The 15963-nt window shown below is 45.3% G+C and overlaps 2 protein-coding genes across 2 annotated transcripts in view; one reads left to right on the top strand and one right to left on the bottom strand.

Annotated features, from left to right (window-relative positions):
* LOC134652019 (intraflagellar transport protein 172 homolog) overlaps positions 1-11717 on the bottom strand; it is a 45629-nt gene extending 33912 nt beyond the window's left edge. Inside the window, exons 1-7 of the mRNA XM_063507172.1 lie at positions 11669-11717; positions 11362-11533; positions 9592-9784; positions 3857-4040; positions 3248-3382; positions 1496-1683; positions 62-201 (exon numbers count right to left, since the gene is read on the bottom strand). Of these exons, the coding sequence (XP_063363242.1) occupies positions 62-201; positions 1496-1683; positions 3248-3382; positions 3857-4040; positions 9592-9784; positions 11362-11533; positions 11669-11707 (1051 nt within the window). The 5' untranslated portion in view covers positions 11708-11717. The remainder of the gene's footprint in view (positions 1-61; positions 202-1495; positions 1684-3247; positions 3383-3856; positions 4041-9591; positions 9785-11361; positions 11534-11668) is intronic.
* Positions 11718-11946: 229 nt separating this feature from the next.
* Positions 11947-12853, top strand: LOC134652484 (large ribosomal subunit protein eL14). The gene is made up of 2 exons (XM_063507677.1): positions 11947-12050; positions 12289-12853. The coding sequence occupies exon 2, from the start codon at positions 12295-12297 to the stop codon at positions 12793-12795; it is 501 nt and encodes a 166-aa protein (XP_063363747.1). The 5' UTR covers positions 11947-12050; positions 12289-12294; the 3' UTR covers positions 12796-12853.
* Positions 12854-15963: the final 3110 nt, after the last annotated feature.

A 15963-nucleotide genomic window follows, 5' to 3' on the forward strand; every position in this document is an offset into this window, starting at 1 on the left:
TTAAATTTCTAAATAAATAAATAAGTAAATTAAGCGAATGTATCTCTACTCCATATATTACCTATAAAGCGAACATGAAATATGTCGGACGCGTGTTTGGTGGTGACGGTCATGGGCGGGGCGTCATTGGCCAGCCGCGTCAGCACCAGCTGCTTCGGGCTCACGTGTTGAACCTCCACAGAGTCTCGCCACACCCAGCGTCTGCCCATAACAGTTATAAACATCACAGACTATATACTCAAACTTACAAAATTTCAAGCTTTGCAAAAAGCACGATGTCACCACACAGGTGGAATTGTATACAGCCCAGGTACTAGAGGGGCCAATTTTTGTAAATACCTATAATTTAATTTACACTAATTTCTAGCACTCGATTTCGTTACTTGAGAATCTGTAGAAAACGGCGAAATTAAATTTGTGACCTCGATTATCTTATGTGCTCTGTAACTAATAAGTTGAGGTGGTCTGCATGGACACAGATAGTTTAAACTATTTTTTACGTCGGTGAAAGCAGGCATAGCCTGATGGTAGGTAAGTGGTTAACCGTAGCTTGCAACTTCAGGGTTGTCACAAGATATGGACATTACGGGCCCTTAAGGAACCTATACACTCCTTAATTGAAATACCCCATACTGTTATCGTTTTTTAAAAGGCATTTCAAGATGTTCCAAATACGGAACGAAGCATTAATTTTGCTTCGGACCGACGACGAACTAATAACGCTATGGACTGGAGCTACGAGCTACGGCGTAGCGCTACGAACATAGTAAGTCAGTGAAAGCACAATGCTGTATGTTAAATCCGTAGTGAAATAATTCCAGTACGTTCAATTGTGACATATTATTATGTAAAATTAATATGCAAATTTGCAATGTCATCAAACAAAATCTATTCAAACAAGTTTGTCAAATCCGTACAAAACATAAATAGTAGGTAGTAGTAGTAGTGGTATAGCAGTGATACTTAAGGTAGAAGGTAAACGTAATCCATCTTCCATAAAAAAAAAAATATTTTTACAATCTTTAATTTTGTTTCACCTGTCCCGTTGTCTGTCTGTCGGTCTGGTAATCAAATCTTGCAAGTTATATTTGATCCACTTCCCGGTTTCCGATTGAGCTGAAATTTTGCATGCATGTATAAATCGGATGACAATGCAATATTATTATGACATACAGCTGATCTGATGATGGAAACAGGAGATGGCCATAGGAACTCTGAGATGAAACAACGCAACCTAATTGTGATAGGGGTTTTTAGAATTGTCTCGATGAGTATTAGTATAGTCTATTTTTTTATTCGGTAGACTGAAATGACAGTTAATAGTATGAAATGACATTTCATGTTCATACTATTAACTGTCATTTCAGTATACCGAATAAAAAAATAGACTTTAGTTGTCTGTTGTAAGAAAAGTACAGTCAGCAAGCTTGTACCAAAAATGGAATTTTTGCCAAAAACTTTTTAATTTATGCAAATTTAAAACGGCACAGAATACCTGAGTACAGCTTCAAGTAGTATAACAGCGCCGGTTTGCGACGCGACAGCCAACTTGGTGCCGTCTCCGCTCCAGGCCAGGGCGCGCGTCGCATACAGGTGAGGTATGGGCAGAAACGTCAGCTCGAGTCCGACAGACTCCTTCATGTCGCCCACGAGGAAACCGTCGAACGTGCCTACTGCTATCGTCTGTTACACCCAAAATATAGTTAAAAACCGGCCAAGTGCGAGTCGGACTCGCGCACCGAGGGTTCCGCACCATCAACAAATTAAAAACCGACCAAGTGCGAGTCGGACTCGCGCACGGAGGGTTCCGCACCATCAACAAACAATAGAGCAAAACAAGCAAAAAAACGGTCACCCATCCAAGTACTGACCCCGCCCGACGTTGCTTAACTTCGGTCAAAAATCACGTTTGTTGTATGGGAGCCCCACTTAAATCTTTATTTTATTCTGTTGTTAGTATTTGTTGTTATAGCGGCAACAGAGATACATCATTTGTGAAAATTTCAACTGTCTAGCTATCGCGGTTCATGAGATACAGCCTGGTGACAGACGGACGGACGGACGGACGGACGGACAGACGGACAGCGAAGTCTTAGTAATAGGGTCCCGTTTTTTACCCTTTGGGTACGGAACCCTAAAAATTATACACCTACCTAAACCTTCGTCAAGAATCACTGTATTGATAGGTGGAAACCGCATGAAAATTGGTTCAGTACCTAGTTTTTGAGTTTATCGCCAACACAGTAGGCCAAAGGTTGAGGCGCCATCGCGCGAAAAGATTGCACCATACCGTTGGCCTACATGGCGTTAATTTAAATATTTAACAAATTAAGACATATCAGTGTAAGAATAAGGATCAAATTCAAATCGCGTTCTAAAAGTTTTAATCTCCTGTCAAAAGCAATACGAGACTTTTTGTTTCTAAATAAATAAAATAAAATAAAAAAGATGGCAGTAAATTTACTGTGGCTACACAATTAACTTTGACAGTCCGCCTCTATTTCAAATCATCTTTGCTATTATATATGTTATTACCACATAATAACCGCGTCCATCATACACCTGCTGATTATAATGATGAGCATTATGAGCATTTCAAATATAGGTTAACTCTAGTTAAGTTTGCAGCGATTTTGATAACACAGACTGCGTAAAGGCTTCGTCACACAGGCGCGTTTTCCGGGCGCGGCGTGAGCGGGGCGCGCCGCTTTTACATATAAAATGCTCAGTGTTATTTAAACGTCATAATTTCATAGAAGTTTTCTCTTTGCTGCATGCAACGCGCCGCAGGCGCCGCGTATACCGCCACGCGCCCGTCACAGCCTCCCACTATCAACTGCCATGCAAATCATTATTCAGCTAGACGTGACTATGGTTACCTGTCCAGAGGGGCTGGGCGCGGCGACCGTAAGATCCCTCGCGTGCGGCGGAAGCGCCGGCTCCACGCTCCGCAGCAGCGCGCCGCCAGACGCCGCGTATACCGCCACGCGCCCGTCACAGCCTCCCACTATCAACTGCCATGCAAATCATTATTCACAGTCAGCTAGACATGACTATGGTTACCTGTCCAGAGGGGCTGGGCGCGGCGACCGTAAGATCCCTCGCGTGCGGCGGCAGCGCCGGCTCCACGCTCCGCAGCAGCGCGCCGCCAGACGCCGCGTATACCGCCACGCGCCCGTCACAGCCTCCCACTATCAACTGCCATGCAAATTATTATTCACAGTCAGCTAGACGTGACTATGGTTACCTGTCCAGAGGGGCTGGGCGCGGCGACCGTAAGATCCCTCGCGTGCGGCGGAAGCGCCGGCTCCACGCTCCGCAGCAGCGCGCCGCCAGACGCCGCGTATACCGCCACGCGCCCGTCACAGCCTCCCACTATCAACTGCCATGCAAAATTGATATGCTATGAATCTGAATCGTGTTTATGAAATCTATGGCTTAATAGTTAAGGCTAACTAATCATTAACTGAAATATTATAAAATTGATACCTATTTTATTTATTAATGTGAGGACCCAAATAAGGATTAATTAAGTTGTCAACAAACTGGCAGCTAGGTACGTAACTATAAATATGATGAGAGAAATAATATGGGGGATGATGAGATGGGATTTAGTATGGACACAAATTATGAGGTACCATAACTAGAAGGTGGGGTGATGTAGTAATGGAAGAATTGGTTCTTTATTTAGATTGACACTGACAGCGTTGCGTTTAACGTTTTAGGGTTTGTGCGGAAAGAGAAGAGTCCTAGACTCTAATAACGGTGGACGTGTAAATTACCTACTTGAATACTTTATACCACGCTATTTACCACGGTACTTGGCTATACTACAAAATAGACTTATATGACTTACATAAGGAGGCAGCATAACAAGAGCGCAGGGCGGCAGAGCGTACCGCAGCAGCAGCCGTCCGTTGACGAACAGCGTCCCATCCACGTGGCCTGAGGCGAGCGTGCCGTCGCCGCGTGCTAGGGACACGCAGCACGCGCCGCCCGACCACAGGCTCGAGCTCTTGTTGCTCTTGCAGTCGAGGGACCTGAGTAAACGAAGATTGATAAGTTTGATAACACTAGCCACTTAAGAGAGCGTTGTGAGAAGTTGGCGGTTTAGTGCAGCGGTAGCTAGTGGTTGAGGAATAACGTCCCATCCACGTGGCCTGAGGCGAGCGTGCCGTCACCGCTTGCTAGGGACACACATCACGCGCCGCCCGACCACAAGCTCGAGCTCTTGTTGCTCTTGCAGTCGAGGGACCTGAGTAAATGAAGATTGATAACACTAGCCACTTAAAAGAGCGTTGTGAGAAGGTGGCGGTTTAGTGTAGCGGTAGCTAGTGGTTGAGGAATAACGTCCCATCCACGTGGCCTGAGGCGAGCGTGCCGTCGCCGCGTGCTAGGGACACACAGCACGCGCCGCCCGACCACAGGCTCGAGCTCTTGTTGCTCTTGCAGTCGAGGGACCTGAGTAAAACAACGATTGATAACACTAGCCACTTAAAAGAGCGTTGTGAGAAGGTGGCGGTTTAATGCAGCGGTAGCTAGTGGTTGAGGAATAACGTCCCATCCACGTGGCCTGAGGCGAGCGTGCCGTCACCGCGTGCTAGGGACACGCAGCACGCGCCGCCCGACCACAGGCTCGAGCTCTTGTTGCTCTTGCAGTCGAGGGACCTGAGTAAACGAAGATTGATAACCCTAGCCACTTAAGAGAGCGTTGTGAGAAGTTGGCGGTTTAGTGCAGCGGTAGCTAGTGGTTGAGGAATAACGTCCCATCCACGTGGCCTGAGGCGAGCGTGCCGTCGCCGCGTGCTAGGGACACGCAGCACGCGCCGCCCGACCACAGGCTCGAGCTCTTGTTGCTCTTGCAGTCGAGGGACCTGAGTAAACGAAGATTGATAACACTAGCCACTTAAGAGAGCGTTGTGAGAAGTTGGCGGTTTAGTGCAGCGGTAGCTAGTGGTTGAGGAATAACGTCCCATCCACGTGGCCTGAGGCGAGCGTGCCGTCACCGCGTGCTAGGGACACACAGCACGCGCCGCCCGACCACAAGCTCGAGCTCTTGTTGCTCTTGCAGTCGAGGGACCTGAGTAAATGAAGATTGATAACACTAGCCACTTAAAAGAGCGTTGTGAGAAGGTGGCGGTTTAGTGTAGCGGTAGCTAGTGGTTGAGGAATAACGTCCCATCCACGTGGCCTGAGGCGAGCGTGCCGTCGCCGCGTGCTAGGGACACGCAGCACGCGCCGCCCGACCACAGGCTCGAGCTCTTGTTGCTCTTGCAGTCGAGGAACCTGAGTAAATGAAGATTGATAACACTAGCCACTTAAAAGAGCGTTGTGAGAAGGTGGCGGTTTAGTGTAGCGGTAGCTAGTGGTTGAGGAATAACGTCCCATCCACGTGGCCTGAGGCGAGCGTGCCGTCGCCGCGTGCTAGGGACACGCAGCACGCGCCGCCCGACCACAGGCTCGAGCTCTTGTTGCTCTTGCAGTCGAGGGACCTGAGTAAACGAAGATTGATAACACTAGCCACTTAAGAGAGCGTTGTGAGAAGTTGGCGGTTTAGTGCAGCGGTAGCTAGTGGTTGAGGAATAACGTCCCATCCACGTGGCCTGAGGCGAGCGTGCCGTCGCCGCGTGCTAGGGACACGCAGCACGCGCCGCCCGACCACAGGCTGGAGCTCTTGTTGCTCTTGCAGTCGAGGGACCTGAGTAAACGAAGATTGATAACACTAGCCACTTAAGAGAGCGTTGTGAGAAGTTGGCGGTTTAGTGTAGCGGTAGCTAGTGGTTGAGGAATAACGTCCCATCCACGTGGCCTGAGGTGAGCGTGCCGTCACCGCGTGCTAGGGACACGCAGCACGCGCCGCCCGACCACAAGCTCGAGCTCTTGTTGCTCTTGCAGTCGAGGGACCTGAGTAAACGAAGATTGATAACACTAGCCACTTAAGAGAGCGTTGTGAGAAGTTGGCGGTTTAGTGCAGCGGTAGCTAGTGGTTGAGGAATAACGTCCCATCCACGTGGCCTGAGGCGAGCGTGCCGTCGCCGCGTGCTAGGGACACGCAGCACGCGCCGCCCGACCACAGGCTGGAGCTCTTGTTGCTCTTGCAGTCGAGGGACCTGAGTAAACGAAGATTGATAACACTAGCCACTTAAGAGAGCGTTGTGAGAAGTTGGCGGTTTAGTGCAGCGGTAGCTAGTGGTTGAGGAATAACGTCCCATCCACGTGGCCTGAGGCGAGCGTGCCGTCACCGCTTGCTAGGGACACACATCACGCGCCGCCCGACCACAAGCTCGAGCTCTTGTTGCTCTTGCAGTCGAGGGACCTGAGTAAATGAAGATTGATAACACTAGCCACTTAAAAGAGCGTTGTGAGAAGGTGGCGGTTTAGTGTAGCGGTAGCTAGTGGTTGAGGAATAACGTCCCATCCACGTGGCCTGAGGCGAGCGTGCCGTCGCCGCGTGCTAGGGACACACAGCACGCGCCGCCCGACCACAGGCTCGAGCTCTTGTTGCTCTTGCAGTCGAGGGACCTGAGTAAAACAACGATTGATAACACTAGCCACTTAAAAGAGCGTTGTGAGAAGGTGGCGGTTTAATGCAGCGGTAGCTAGTGGTTGAGGAATAACGTCCCATCCACGTGGCCTGAGGCGAGCGTGCCGTCACCGCGTGCTAGGGACACGCAGCACGCGCCGCCCGACCACAGGCTCGAGCTCTTGTTGCTCTTGCAGTCGAGGGACCTGAGTAAACGAAGATTGATAACCCTAGCCACTTAAGAGAGCGTTGTGAGAAGTTGGCGGTTTAGTGCAGCGGTAGCTAGTGGTTGAGGAATAACGTCCCATCCACGTGGCCTGAGGCGAGCGTGCCGTCGCCGCGTGCTAGGGACACGCAGCACGCGCCGCCCGACCACAGGCTCGAGCTCTTGTTGCTCTTGCAGTCGAGGGACCTGAGTAAACGAAGATTGATAACACTAGCCACTTAAGAGAGCGTTGTGAGAAGTTGGCGGTTTAGTGCAGCGGTAGCTAGTGGTTGAGGAATAACGTCCCATCCACGTGGCCTGAGGCGAGCGTGCCGTCACCGCGTGCTAGGGACACACAGCACGCGCCGCCCGACCACAAGCTCGAGCTCTTGTTGCTCTTGCAGTCGAGGGACCTGAGTAAATGAAGATTGATAACACTAGCCACTTAAAAGAGCGTTGTGAGAAGGTGGCGGTTTAGTGTAGCGGTAGCTAGTGGTTGAGGAATAACGTCCCATCCACGTGGCCTGAGGCGAGCGTGCCGTCGCCGCGTGCTAGGGACACGCAGCACGCGCCGCCCGACCACAGGCTCGAGCTCTTGTTGCTCTTGCAGTCGAGGAACCTGAGTAAATGAAGATTGATAACACTAGCCACTTAAAAGAGCGTTGTGAGAAGGTGGCGGTTTAGTGTAGCGGTAGCTAGTGGTTGAGGAATAACGTCCCATCCACGTGGCCTGAGGCGAGCGTGCCGTCGCCGCGTGCTAGGGACACACAGCACGCGCCGCCCGACCACAGGCTCGAGCTCTTGTTGCTCTTGCAGTCGAGGGACCTGAGTAAATGAAGATTGATAACACTAGCCACTTAAAAGAGCGTTGTGAGAAGGTGGCGGTTTAGTGTAGCGGTAGCTAGTGGTTGAGGAATAACGTCCCATCCACGTGGCCTGAGGCGAGCGTGCCGTCGCCGCGTGCTAGGGACACGCAGCACGCGCCGCCCGACCACAGGCTCGAGCTCTTGTTGCTCTTGCAGTCGAGGGACCTGAGTAAACGAAGATTGATAACACTAGCCACTTAAGAGAGCGTTGTGAGAAGTTGGCGGTTTAGTGCAGCGGTAGCTAGTGGTTGAGGAATAACGTCCCATCCACGTGGCCTGAGGCGAGCGTGCCGTCGCCGCGTGCTAGGGACACGCAGCACGCGCCGCCCGACCACAGGCTGGAGCTCTTGTTGCTCTTGCAGTCGAGGGACCTGAGTAAACGAAGATTGATAACACTAGCCACTTAAGAGAGCGTTGTGAGAAGTTGGCGGTTTAGTGTAGCGGTAGCTAGTGGTTGAGGAATAACGTCCCATCCACGTGGCCTGAGGTGAGCGTGCCGTCACCGCGTGCTAGGGACACGCAGCACGCGCCGCCCGACCACAAGCTCGAGCTCTTGTTGCTCTTGCAGTCGAGGGACCTGAGTAAACGAAGATTGATAACACTAGCCACTTAAGAGAGCGTTGTGAGAAGTTGGCGGTTTAGTGCAGCGGTAGCTAGTGGTTGAGGAATAACGTCCCATCCACGTGGCCTGAGGCGAGCGTGCCGTCGCCGCGTGCTAGGGACACGCAGCACGCGCCGCCCGACCACAGGCTGGAGCTCTTGTTGCTCTTGCAGTCGAGGGACCTGAGTAAACGAAGATTGATAACACTAGCCACTTAAGAGAGCGTTGTGAGAAGTTGGCGGTTTAGTGTAGCGGTATAGCTAGTGGTTGAGGAATAACGTCCCATCCACGTGGCCTGAGGTGAGCGTGCCGTCACCGCGTGCTAGGGACACACATCACGCGCCGCCCGACCACAAGCTCGAGCTCTTGTTGCTCTTGCAGTCGAGGGACCTGAGTAAACGAAGATTGATAACACTAGCCACTTAAAAGAGCGTTGTGAGAAGGTGGCGGTTTAGTGTAGCGGTAACTAGTGGTTGAGGAATAACATTCCATCCAAGTGGCCTCCCGATCACAGGCTCTTGTTGCTCTTGCAGTCGAGGGACCTGAGCAAAAATACCCTTGACAACACTAGCCATTTAAATAGAGGTTTGTGAGCGGCTGTAGGTAGTAGTTGAGGAACAGCGTTCCATTCAGTCGCCTGAAGTGAGCGTGCCGCCACGGCGTGCTAGGGACGCAGCAAGCCCCGCCCGACCACAGGCTGGAGCTCTAGTTGCTCTTGCAGTCAAGGGACCTGGCCCCGTAGCCAACGTGCAAATCGTAGCGATCGAAACACAACTGTCACTGTCACGAATATGGAAGAGTGATAGAGAGACACAAAGCGATTCGATGGCGAAGCGATAGCGATTGTGTCATCTTGGCTAGGCCGCCTGGGCAGTATGATTCTACAAAACACAAATCGCGCATAGTTGTGATAGTAATCGGCAGTAGATTGCTGTGGAACCCAAACTACCTATAATGCTTACCTATTTCTACCTTTCATAAAAAAACTAGCAGATTTCATCCAGGTAGAAAAGTATCATCCAACATTTTATATACCTGCATTACTAAAATACTTCCCCCAAAGCCACCGCAGTAGATATCCTAATGCACGTAAGCAGATACAATACAATCCGTTTGGAATACCTGATCTTGCCATCGCTGGTGCCGGTATATAAGCCCTGCTCGGCCGGGAGCAGCCGCACGGGCGCGCCGGTCAGAGGGAACTTGTTGCAGATCACTCTCTTGCGGGATCAGTCCGCGCCCACGAGGTACACGTTACGAAACCATGTTGTCGCTCTGGACTAGAGAAGTATCATCCAACATTTTATATATTACCTTCATTAGTAAAATACTTCCCCCAAAGACACCGCTGTAGATATCTTAATGCACAAGATATAATACAATCCGTTTGGAATACCTGATCTTGCCATCGCTGGTGCCGGTATAGAAGCCCTGCTCGGCCGGCAGCAGCCGCACGGGCGCGCCGGTCAGGGGGAACTTGTTGCAGATCACCTTCTTGCCGGACCAGTCCGCGCCCACGCGGTACACGAACACCATGTTGTCGCTCTGGGCTACGCCTAGCAGCTCGGAGTTGTCGCTGAACGCTAAACCTGGGAAATTGAAAAGCACCTTGGAAAGGGCTTTATTACATCCATCCTGCCGTTGGGCCTTATAGTGGAGTCCAGACCAGACAATTTTTCGCCAATCTGATGAAATTGTCCGATCAAATCAGGACGTGCGGACGCAAACACCAATTTGGCTCGCCGAATTCGACCCCCGATTATGACCGATATTACCGATAAAATGGGGTGCGGACGCAAGAATACCAATTTCTGACGCTAGTATTTTCGTTTTGGAGCATTTTTTTAACTTAGAGGGCTCAAATATCACCATAAATCTTAAATTGGTGATTAAATTGGAGATTGACGCCAATTATTTTCCTGATCAAATCGGTCGATTTGCCCGGCAGGGCAACGGAGACGGGCTCGTCTGGACACAACTTATGATCGGGACCGACGTCGGGCCCGAAGCAAGATCGTTTTCACCACACCAGCTGGTAAAGGCTCTCTTGGTTTTTCAAAAATGTGTGCTGGTAGAATTGACTTTAAATGACGATTTTTAATGATAAATATATAACCATGCTGAAAATCAGCGCTGGATATATGCATGCCACATATCTAGCATAGGCTGAGACTGGTACCCATTGCCTATAAATAACAATATGAAATTTAAATTAATGTAATGTTAGTTCCTACCTACTATGTTTAAGGTGTTTATTCTAATTGTAAGATTTCTAGTTGTAAAAATGTAAGATTTCTAGTTGTGGCAATAAACTGTTTTTTATCTTTTATCTTATCTTTATCTTTTATCATAATCACATTCATTTTGAATCGATTTGCATTGATTTTGTTTAATTTTTTACAGTTAGTATTGTCCTTGTGTTGGTGTGCTGAAAAAAATTGTATTCCTCTCGGATGCAAAATTTGTTTAACCCTCGGGCCTTGAAATCCTCGCAACGTTCAAGATTTCATTTTTCGAACCACTAACTACGCTCGTGGTTCAACAGAGTCATCGGGCCCGAGGGCCCGACATCGGCGCCGACGTCGCTTCCGATCGTTAAGGCTTCTTCACATAGGCGCGTTTTCCGGGCGGCGCGTGAGCGTTTACATATAAAACACTCACGCCCCGCTTGCACGCCGCCCGGAAAACGCGCCTGTGTCACAAAGCCTTTACCCGTCCGACTCCGAAGGCAGGATGGATGTAATAAGCCCTTCACAAAGCAAAATTGGATCAGGTTGAGTATCTATGACACTGAAATTACATATCCAGATAGGTACCATCAAGGTGTTCATAAATATAATACTTTTGTCATATCCTAATTTGTATATCCTTTGTATTTTATTATCAAATTGATATTCGAATCCTTACTACCTAAGCCACCGTACCTAAATCAACTTTCCCATTCATATAATATCATAAATAATTAAATATATTTAAATAAAGTACTAATAATTAAGTAAATAGAGTCTGTGCGGAAAGAGAAAAGTCGTGGAAAGTATGGGGCCCAATACATTCCACGACTCTTTCCGAACAGACTCTACCATTGCAATAACCGATGAAATCAAACTACCTGCTCTTGTGTAACAAATTAATAGGATGTAATTAATGTAAAACCACAAGTGTGTACTTGTAATAACGTAAGACTTCTTCCCAGCGGCAGGGTCAGCGGGCTTGGTGCTGAACTTGTCTCGTCGCACTCCATCGCGGTCGAACAGCAGCACCTGCCGCTCGCACGTCGCCACCGCCAGCTTCACGTTGTTCGCCGACCAGCAGATGTCGGCGATAGGACTGTCGCCCTCCTGGGTTTAACAAAAACTTCTATGGACTTAGTATTTCCACGTCACATACCTAATTAATTGTTTTCATTATGACTAGCAAAAAATTAACTTCAACTTTTAAAACATCCATCGTAATTAATTTTGAAACACTCTTACTTGTGCTTCCATTAACATTTTTGAATATTTCAAACGCATTTTTAAGTTATATGATTTATCCTGGATTTATCACGAAGTAATATGTTGTTCTGTCATTGTTGCATAGCAACAGCAAGCGACATTTAAATTGGCGCCATATCGGAAATACACAGGCATAGAGAAAGATAGAATAAAATTTAGTAGTGATGTGAAGGGTTCTATAATGATTTCTTTGGAACCCCTATCATTAGTCACGTAGTAATCGTGTGAACCCGGCTTTATGCCATACCGATATTTACCGGTTTTTCGCAAGGTGTTTGTACATGGCAACACTTTGACATAGCTGTCAATTAACCGGAAATTCTTTTCGTTAGTACTTTTCATTCGTGAAGACGTTGTCTAGGTTAGAAATTATTTTATCATTTTGAATCGAGCTTTTAGCGTGTCTTTTTTGCGTTTTAATTTGATTTTGTGAATTGTGACTTCAATTAAATACATGTTCTACACATATTTTGGTCAAAAACTTTCAGTGACACAAGGATTATAGTGCTGGACTTGTGTTTTGCTATTTACAAGTAGTATGAGTGTCTTCATGTGGATAAGTGCAAAAATTAACTAAAGTAAACTTTCATGTGTTGCAGGACGTCATGCCATTCGCGAGGTACGTTGAACCAGGGCGAGTAGCCCTGGTAGCCGATGGCCCCTTGAAGGGAAAGCTTGTAAGCGTTGTCGACGTCATTGATCAGACACGCGCCCTCGTCGACGGCCCCGGCTGCGGTGTCCCTCGCCAACAGATCCGCCTTAACCAGCTGCATTTGACCAAGTTCCGTCTGAGCTTCCCCTTCACAGCGCCCACCCGCGTCGTCAGGAAAGCATGGATAGACGCTAAGCTGAACGAGAAGTGGGCCGAGAGCCAATGGGCACAGAAGCTCGCTAACAAAGAGAAACGCGCCGCTATGACAGACTACGACCGTTTCAAGCTGACGTCGGCACGTGTGAAGAGGAACCGCGCGAGAACAGTGGTGTTCAAGAGCCTGAAAGTGAAGGCGGCGCGCACCGGCGTCTTTGGCAAGAAGGCTGTCCCCAAAACGAAAGTCCCGAAGCCGCGTACCAAGAAGCCCGCCGCCAAAAAACCCGCGAAGAAGTAATTCTTGTGTCTTAGAGAGGTTAAGTGACAATCAAGGGACAAAATAAAGAATTACTTTTAAGCTATATGATGTGTTACATTGTTAGTCCCTTTAACTATCCATTTTGTGAAATGAGGTGAGTCAAGTGGTTATTACAGAACATGTGGTGTTTTTTCTTTACTTAATTTGTTTTATATTTCAGGGGTGGCTTGGGACTTGCTGCTATAACTATAACCTAAAAGGTGAGCTTATTATATGAATCACCTTTATAATTTTTGATAAATCTTTTCAAAATGATGATTTTAATTATAGTCTCGTTCGTATGAACTAAATGATTTTAAATTTACCACCTTACTGAACCTTGTTACTATAATATCTTAATGTTTAACCTCTTTATTTGTTACTTATGCAATAAAAAATTTCAGCTTAACATCATGCAACAAACTGGATGACAAAATACTTGATAATGGAAGAAATATACGAGGAACTACCTGACAACAGATTATACTTTTATATGGTGCGTAAAGTTAATTCCAAAAAATCTGATACTTTGTAGACAGCAATAAATTAAATGATGAATTTAAATTTATAGTCTCGTTTGTATGAAAATTTATGATTTCAAACTTACCACCTCACTGATATATCTTTATATTTTGGTTAATTCTGTTTGGGTTGAGCCCGCTAGTTACACTTAGTTTATTAATTTCAGTTACCGCAAGTGAAATTGGCTAAGAGAGGTGAAAATGGTTTCTGTGGCCATGCTGAATTCAATGCACATCTTAAATATAGGTAACTAGGTAGTTAATAAGCATTTACTTTTTTAGTCAAGAGTTTGTAGTCGATATGGACAAAATCAGAACTTATCAAATAATTTCTAGACAATTAAAATCATTGTCCATTTCATGTAGTTTCACTAGCTAATGCTAATATTGATGAATGATATATACTTGAATGACCCTGCCAAAGCCGATGTGTGAACAGGACTACTGGCATGCGTGACTCTGGTCAGGAACATAACCACACTCCGTGTAAGTTGTGTGATCTCATGGCCACATAACCAAGGGTTGAGTGTGACAACTGTTCTAGTTCTGACAAATTTACATTATTACTATTATTTAACATTTAATCATATTATTTTATTGTTACAGGTCCTCCAAATTTGTGCATAAGGATAAACTAGAAGACCTATTTGGTAAGTTTCTTTTTTTACCCAGCCATGGGATATATTATGAGTTTAGCATTCTGTGCTGTATGTATGTGTCTTAGGTTTGTTTTACAATATCAACAAGACTACTAAACTAACTTAGACAAATGATGTATCAATGGGATTGTTTTATACTATAATGAAGGTGAAATCGGCTACATTTTTAACAGACTAATAGACGAGGTGTGACTGCAGTCAAGTTTCGACTTTATTATGAAATCATACAACTAGTAAAACACTAAAATTGTGTTTTAACGTTTTTGTTCAATACACTAGACTTGCTCTCATTAGTTTCTCTACGTCTAATGTATGACCCTGCCAAAGCCGATGTGTGAACAGAACTACTGTCATGCGTGACTCTGGTCAGGAACATTATCACACTCCGTGTAAGTTGTGTGATCTCATGGCCGCACAACCAAGGGTTGAGTGTGACAACTATTCTTGTACTCCTATATTTTCAGAATTAATTATTTATATTATTCTTGAAAGTTTAATTACTGTATTTTATTGTTACAGATTGATTTCGTGCAAACAAACTAGAAGATATACCTATTTGGTAAGTTTATAATTTTTAATAGGTTGATATCATTAAAATACAAACTTGTATAAAGATTAAAACTTGAAAGCAAAAATTGTTCCATAAATACTGCCTCCACAGAGTACCTCCTACCGGTGGCATTGTTCTTCTGAAGCTTATACTTTGTTTTTTTACATGATGACTATATGTATCGCCCCTGTCTGATTCTTGATGATTGATCATTCCTGACAATATATTTTTTTAAATTGTTGCTCAGTGCTCACTAAGTTATTTGAATATTAAACATTTGTTTTCTTCAACAGGAATCAATTTGATCAACAGGTGAACATTTGAGGTTTACACATGTTAAATTGAAAATCAACACATCAATTATTTTTAAGGTGAGCATAACCGTAAATGTAAGAAAAAGTGAGCTAATGGTTTTCAAGCCCAGATCTAAAACCTACACGAGTTTGCCGGATTTTTAAATGTAACTAACAACTATGGATTTATGTTCGAAATAAAATTATTTTATTTATTATAACCTCATTAATCATATTTTTTAATGGGTTGATATCATCAAAATACAAACTATATCACTACATAGTATAAAACGGATTTTGTTGCGTTTTTTTTTAATAGATTGAGTGATTCAAGAGGAAGGTTTATGTATGTGTTAACCCGTGCGAACTTGGGGCGGGTCGCTAGTAATAGGATAAAAGCAAAAAATGTTACCGTATTCTAGAATGTTACATAAATACTGCCTCTGCAAAGTACTCCAAACGCATTGTTCTTCTGAAGCTTATTCTTTGTTTTTTAAATGATGACTTTATGTATCGCCCCTGTCTGATTCTTGATGATTGATCATACCTGATAATATACTTTTCAATAATTGATTGCCGTTGCCACTAAGTTATTTGAATATTGAAGATGTGTTTTCATTTACAGGAATCAAATTTAACAACAGGTTTAAATTGAAAATTGATAATTTATTTTAAAGGTGAGCATATCCTCATTATTACTAATTTTATTTTGTGTTTTCTTCTTAATTATCTGATGACTTATGTATCGCCCCTAACTGATATTTGATGATCGATTGTTCTGATAGTTAAATCATAAAATCAAATTTGTTTGGTTAAATTCATCATTATTACATTTTTGTTTTGTTTCTTTACAGACAAGAAGAAGGATCATTCAAGAATGAAGGATGTAATGGAATGATACTGAAATAAAAAAGATAAACGGTAAGTTAGCATTAAGTTAAAATAAAGTATAATGTTATTTCAAAATACTGTGATGACTATATGTATCGCCCCTAGCTGTAGTTTGATGATTGATCTATTCTGATAATTATCTAAATATTTAAAAATCACATGTTGAAACTGAATGATACTAATAAAACAATATTTATTTTCAGAGTAACTTCACAGAGTTAAATGAAGACAAATGAGTGGAATTCAAAACGAAA

Source organism: Cydia amplana, chromosome 11 (assembly GCF_948474715.1).
Source record: "Cydia amplana chromosome 11, ilCydAmpl1.1, whole genome shotgun sequence".
Lineage (NCBI taxonomy): Eukaryota > Metazoa > Arthropoda > Insecta > Lepidoptera > Tortricidae > Cydia > Cydia amplana.

Bases quoted from the DNA above. Each gene is read 5' to 3' on its own strand.
- LOC134652484 (XM_063507677.1), top strand. From the start codon at position 12,295: ATGCCATTCGCGAGGTACGTTGAACCAGGGCGAGTAGCCCTGGTAGCC.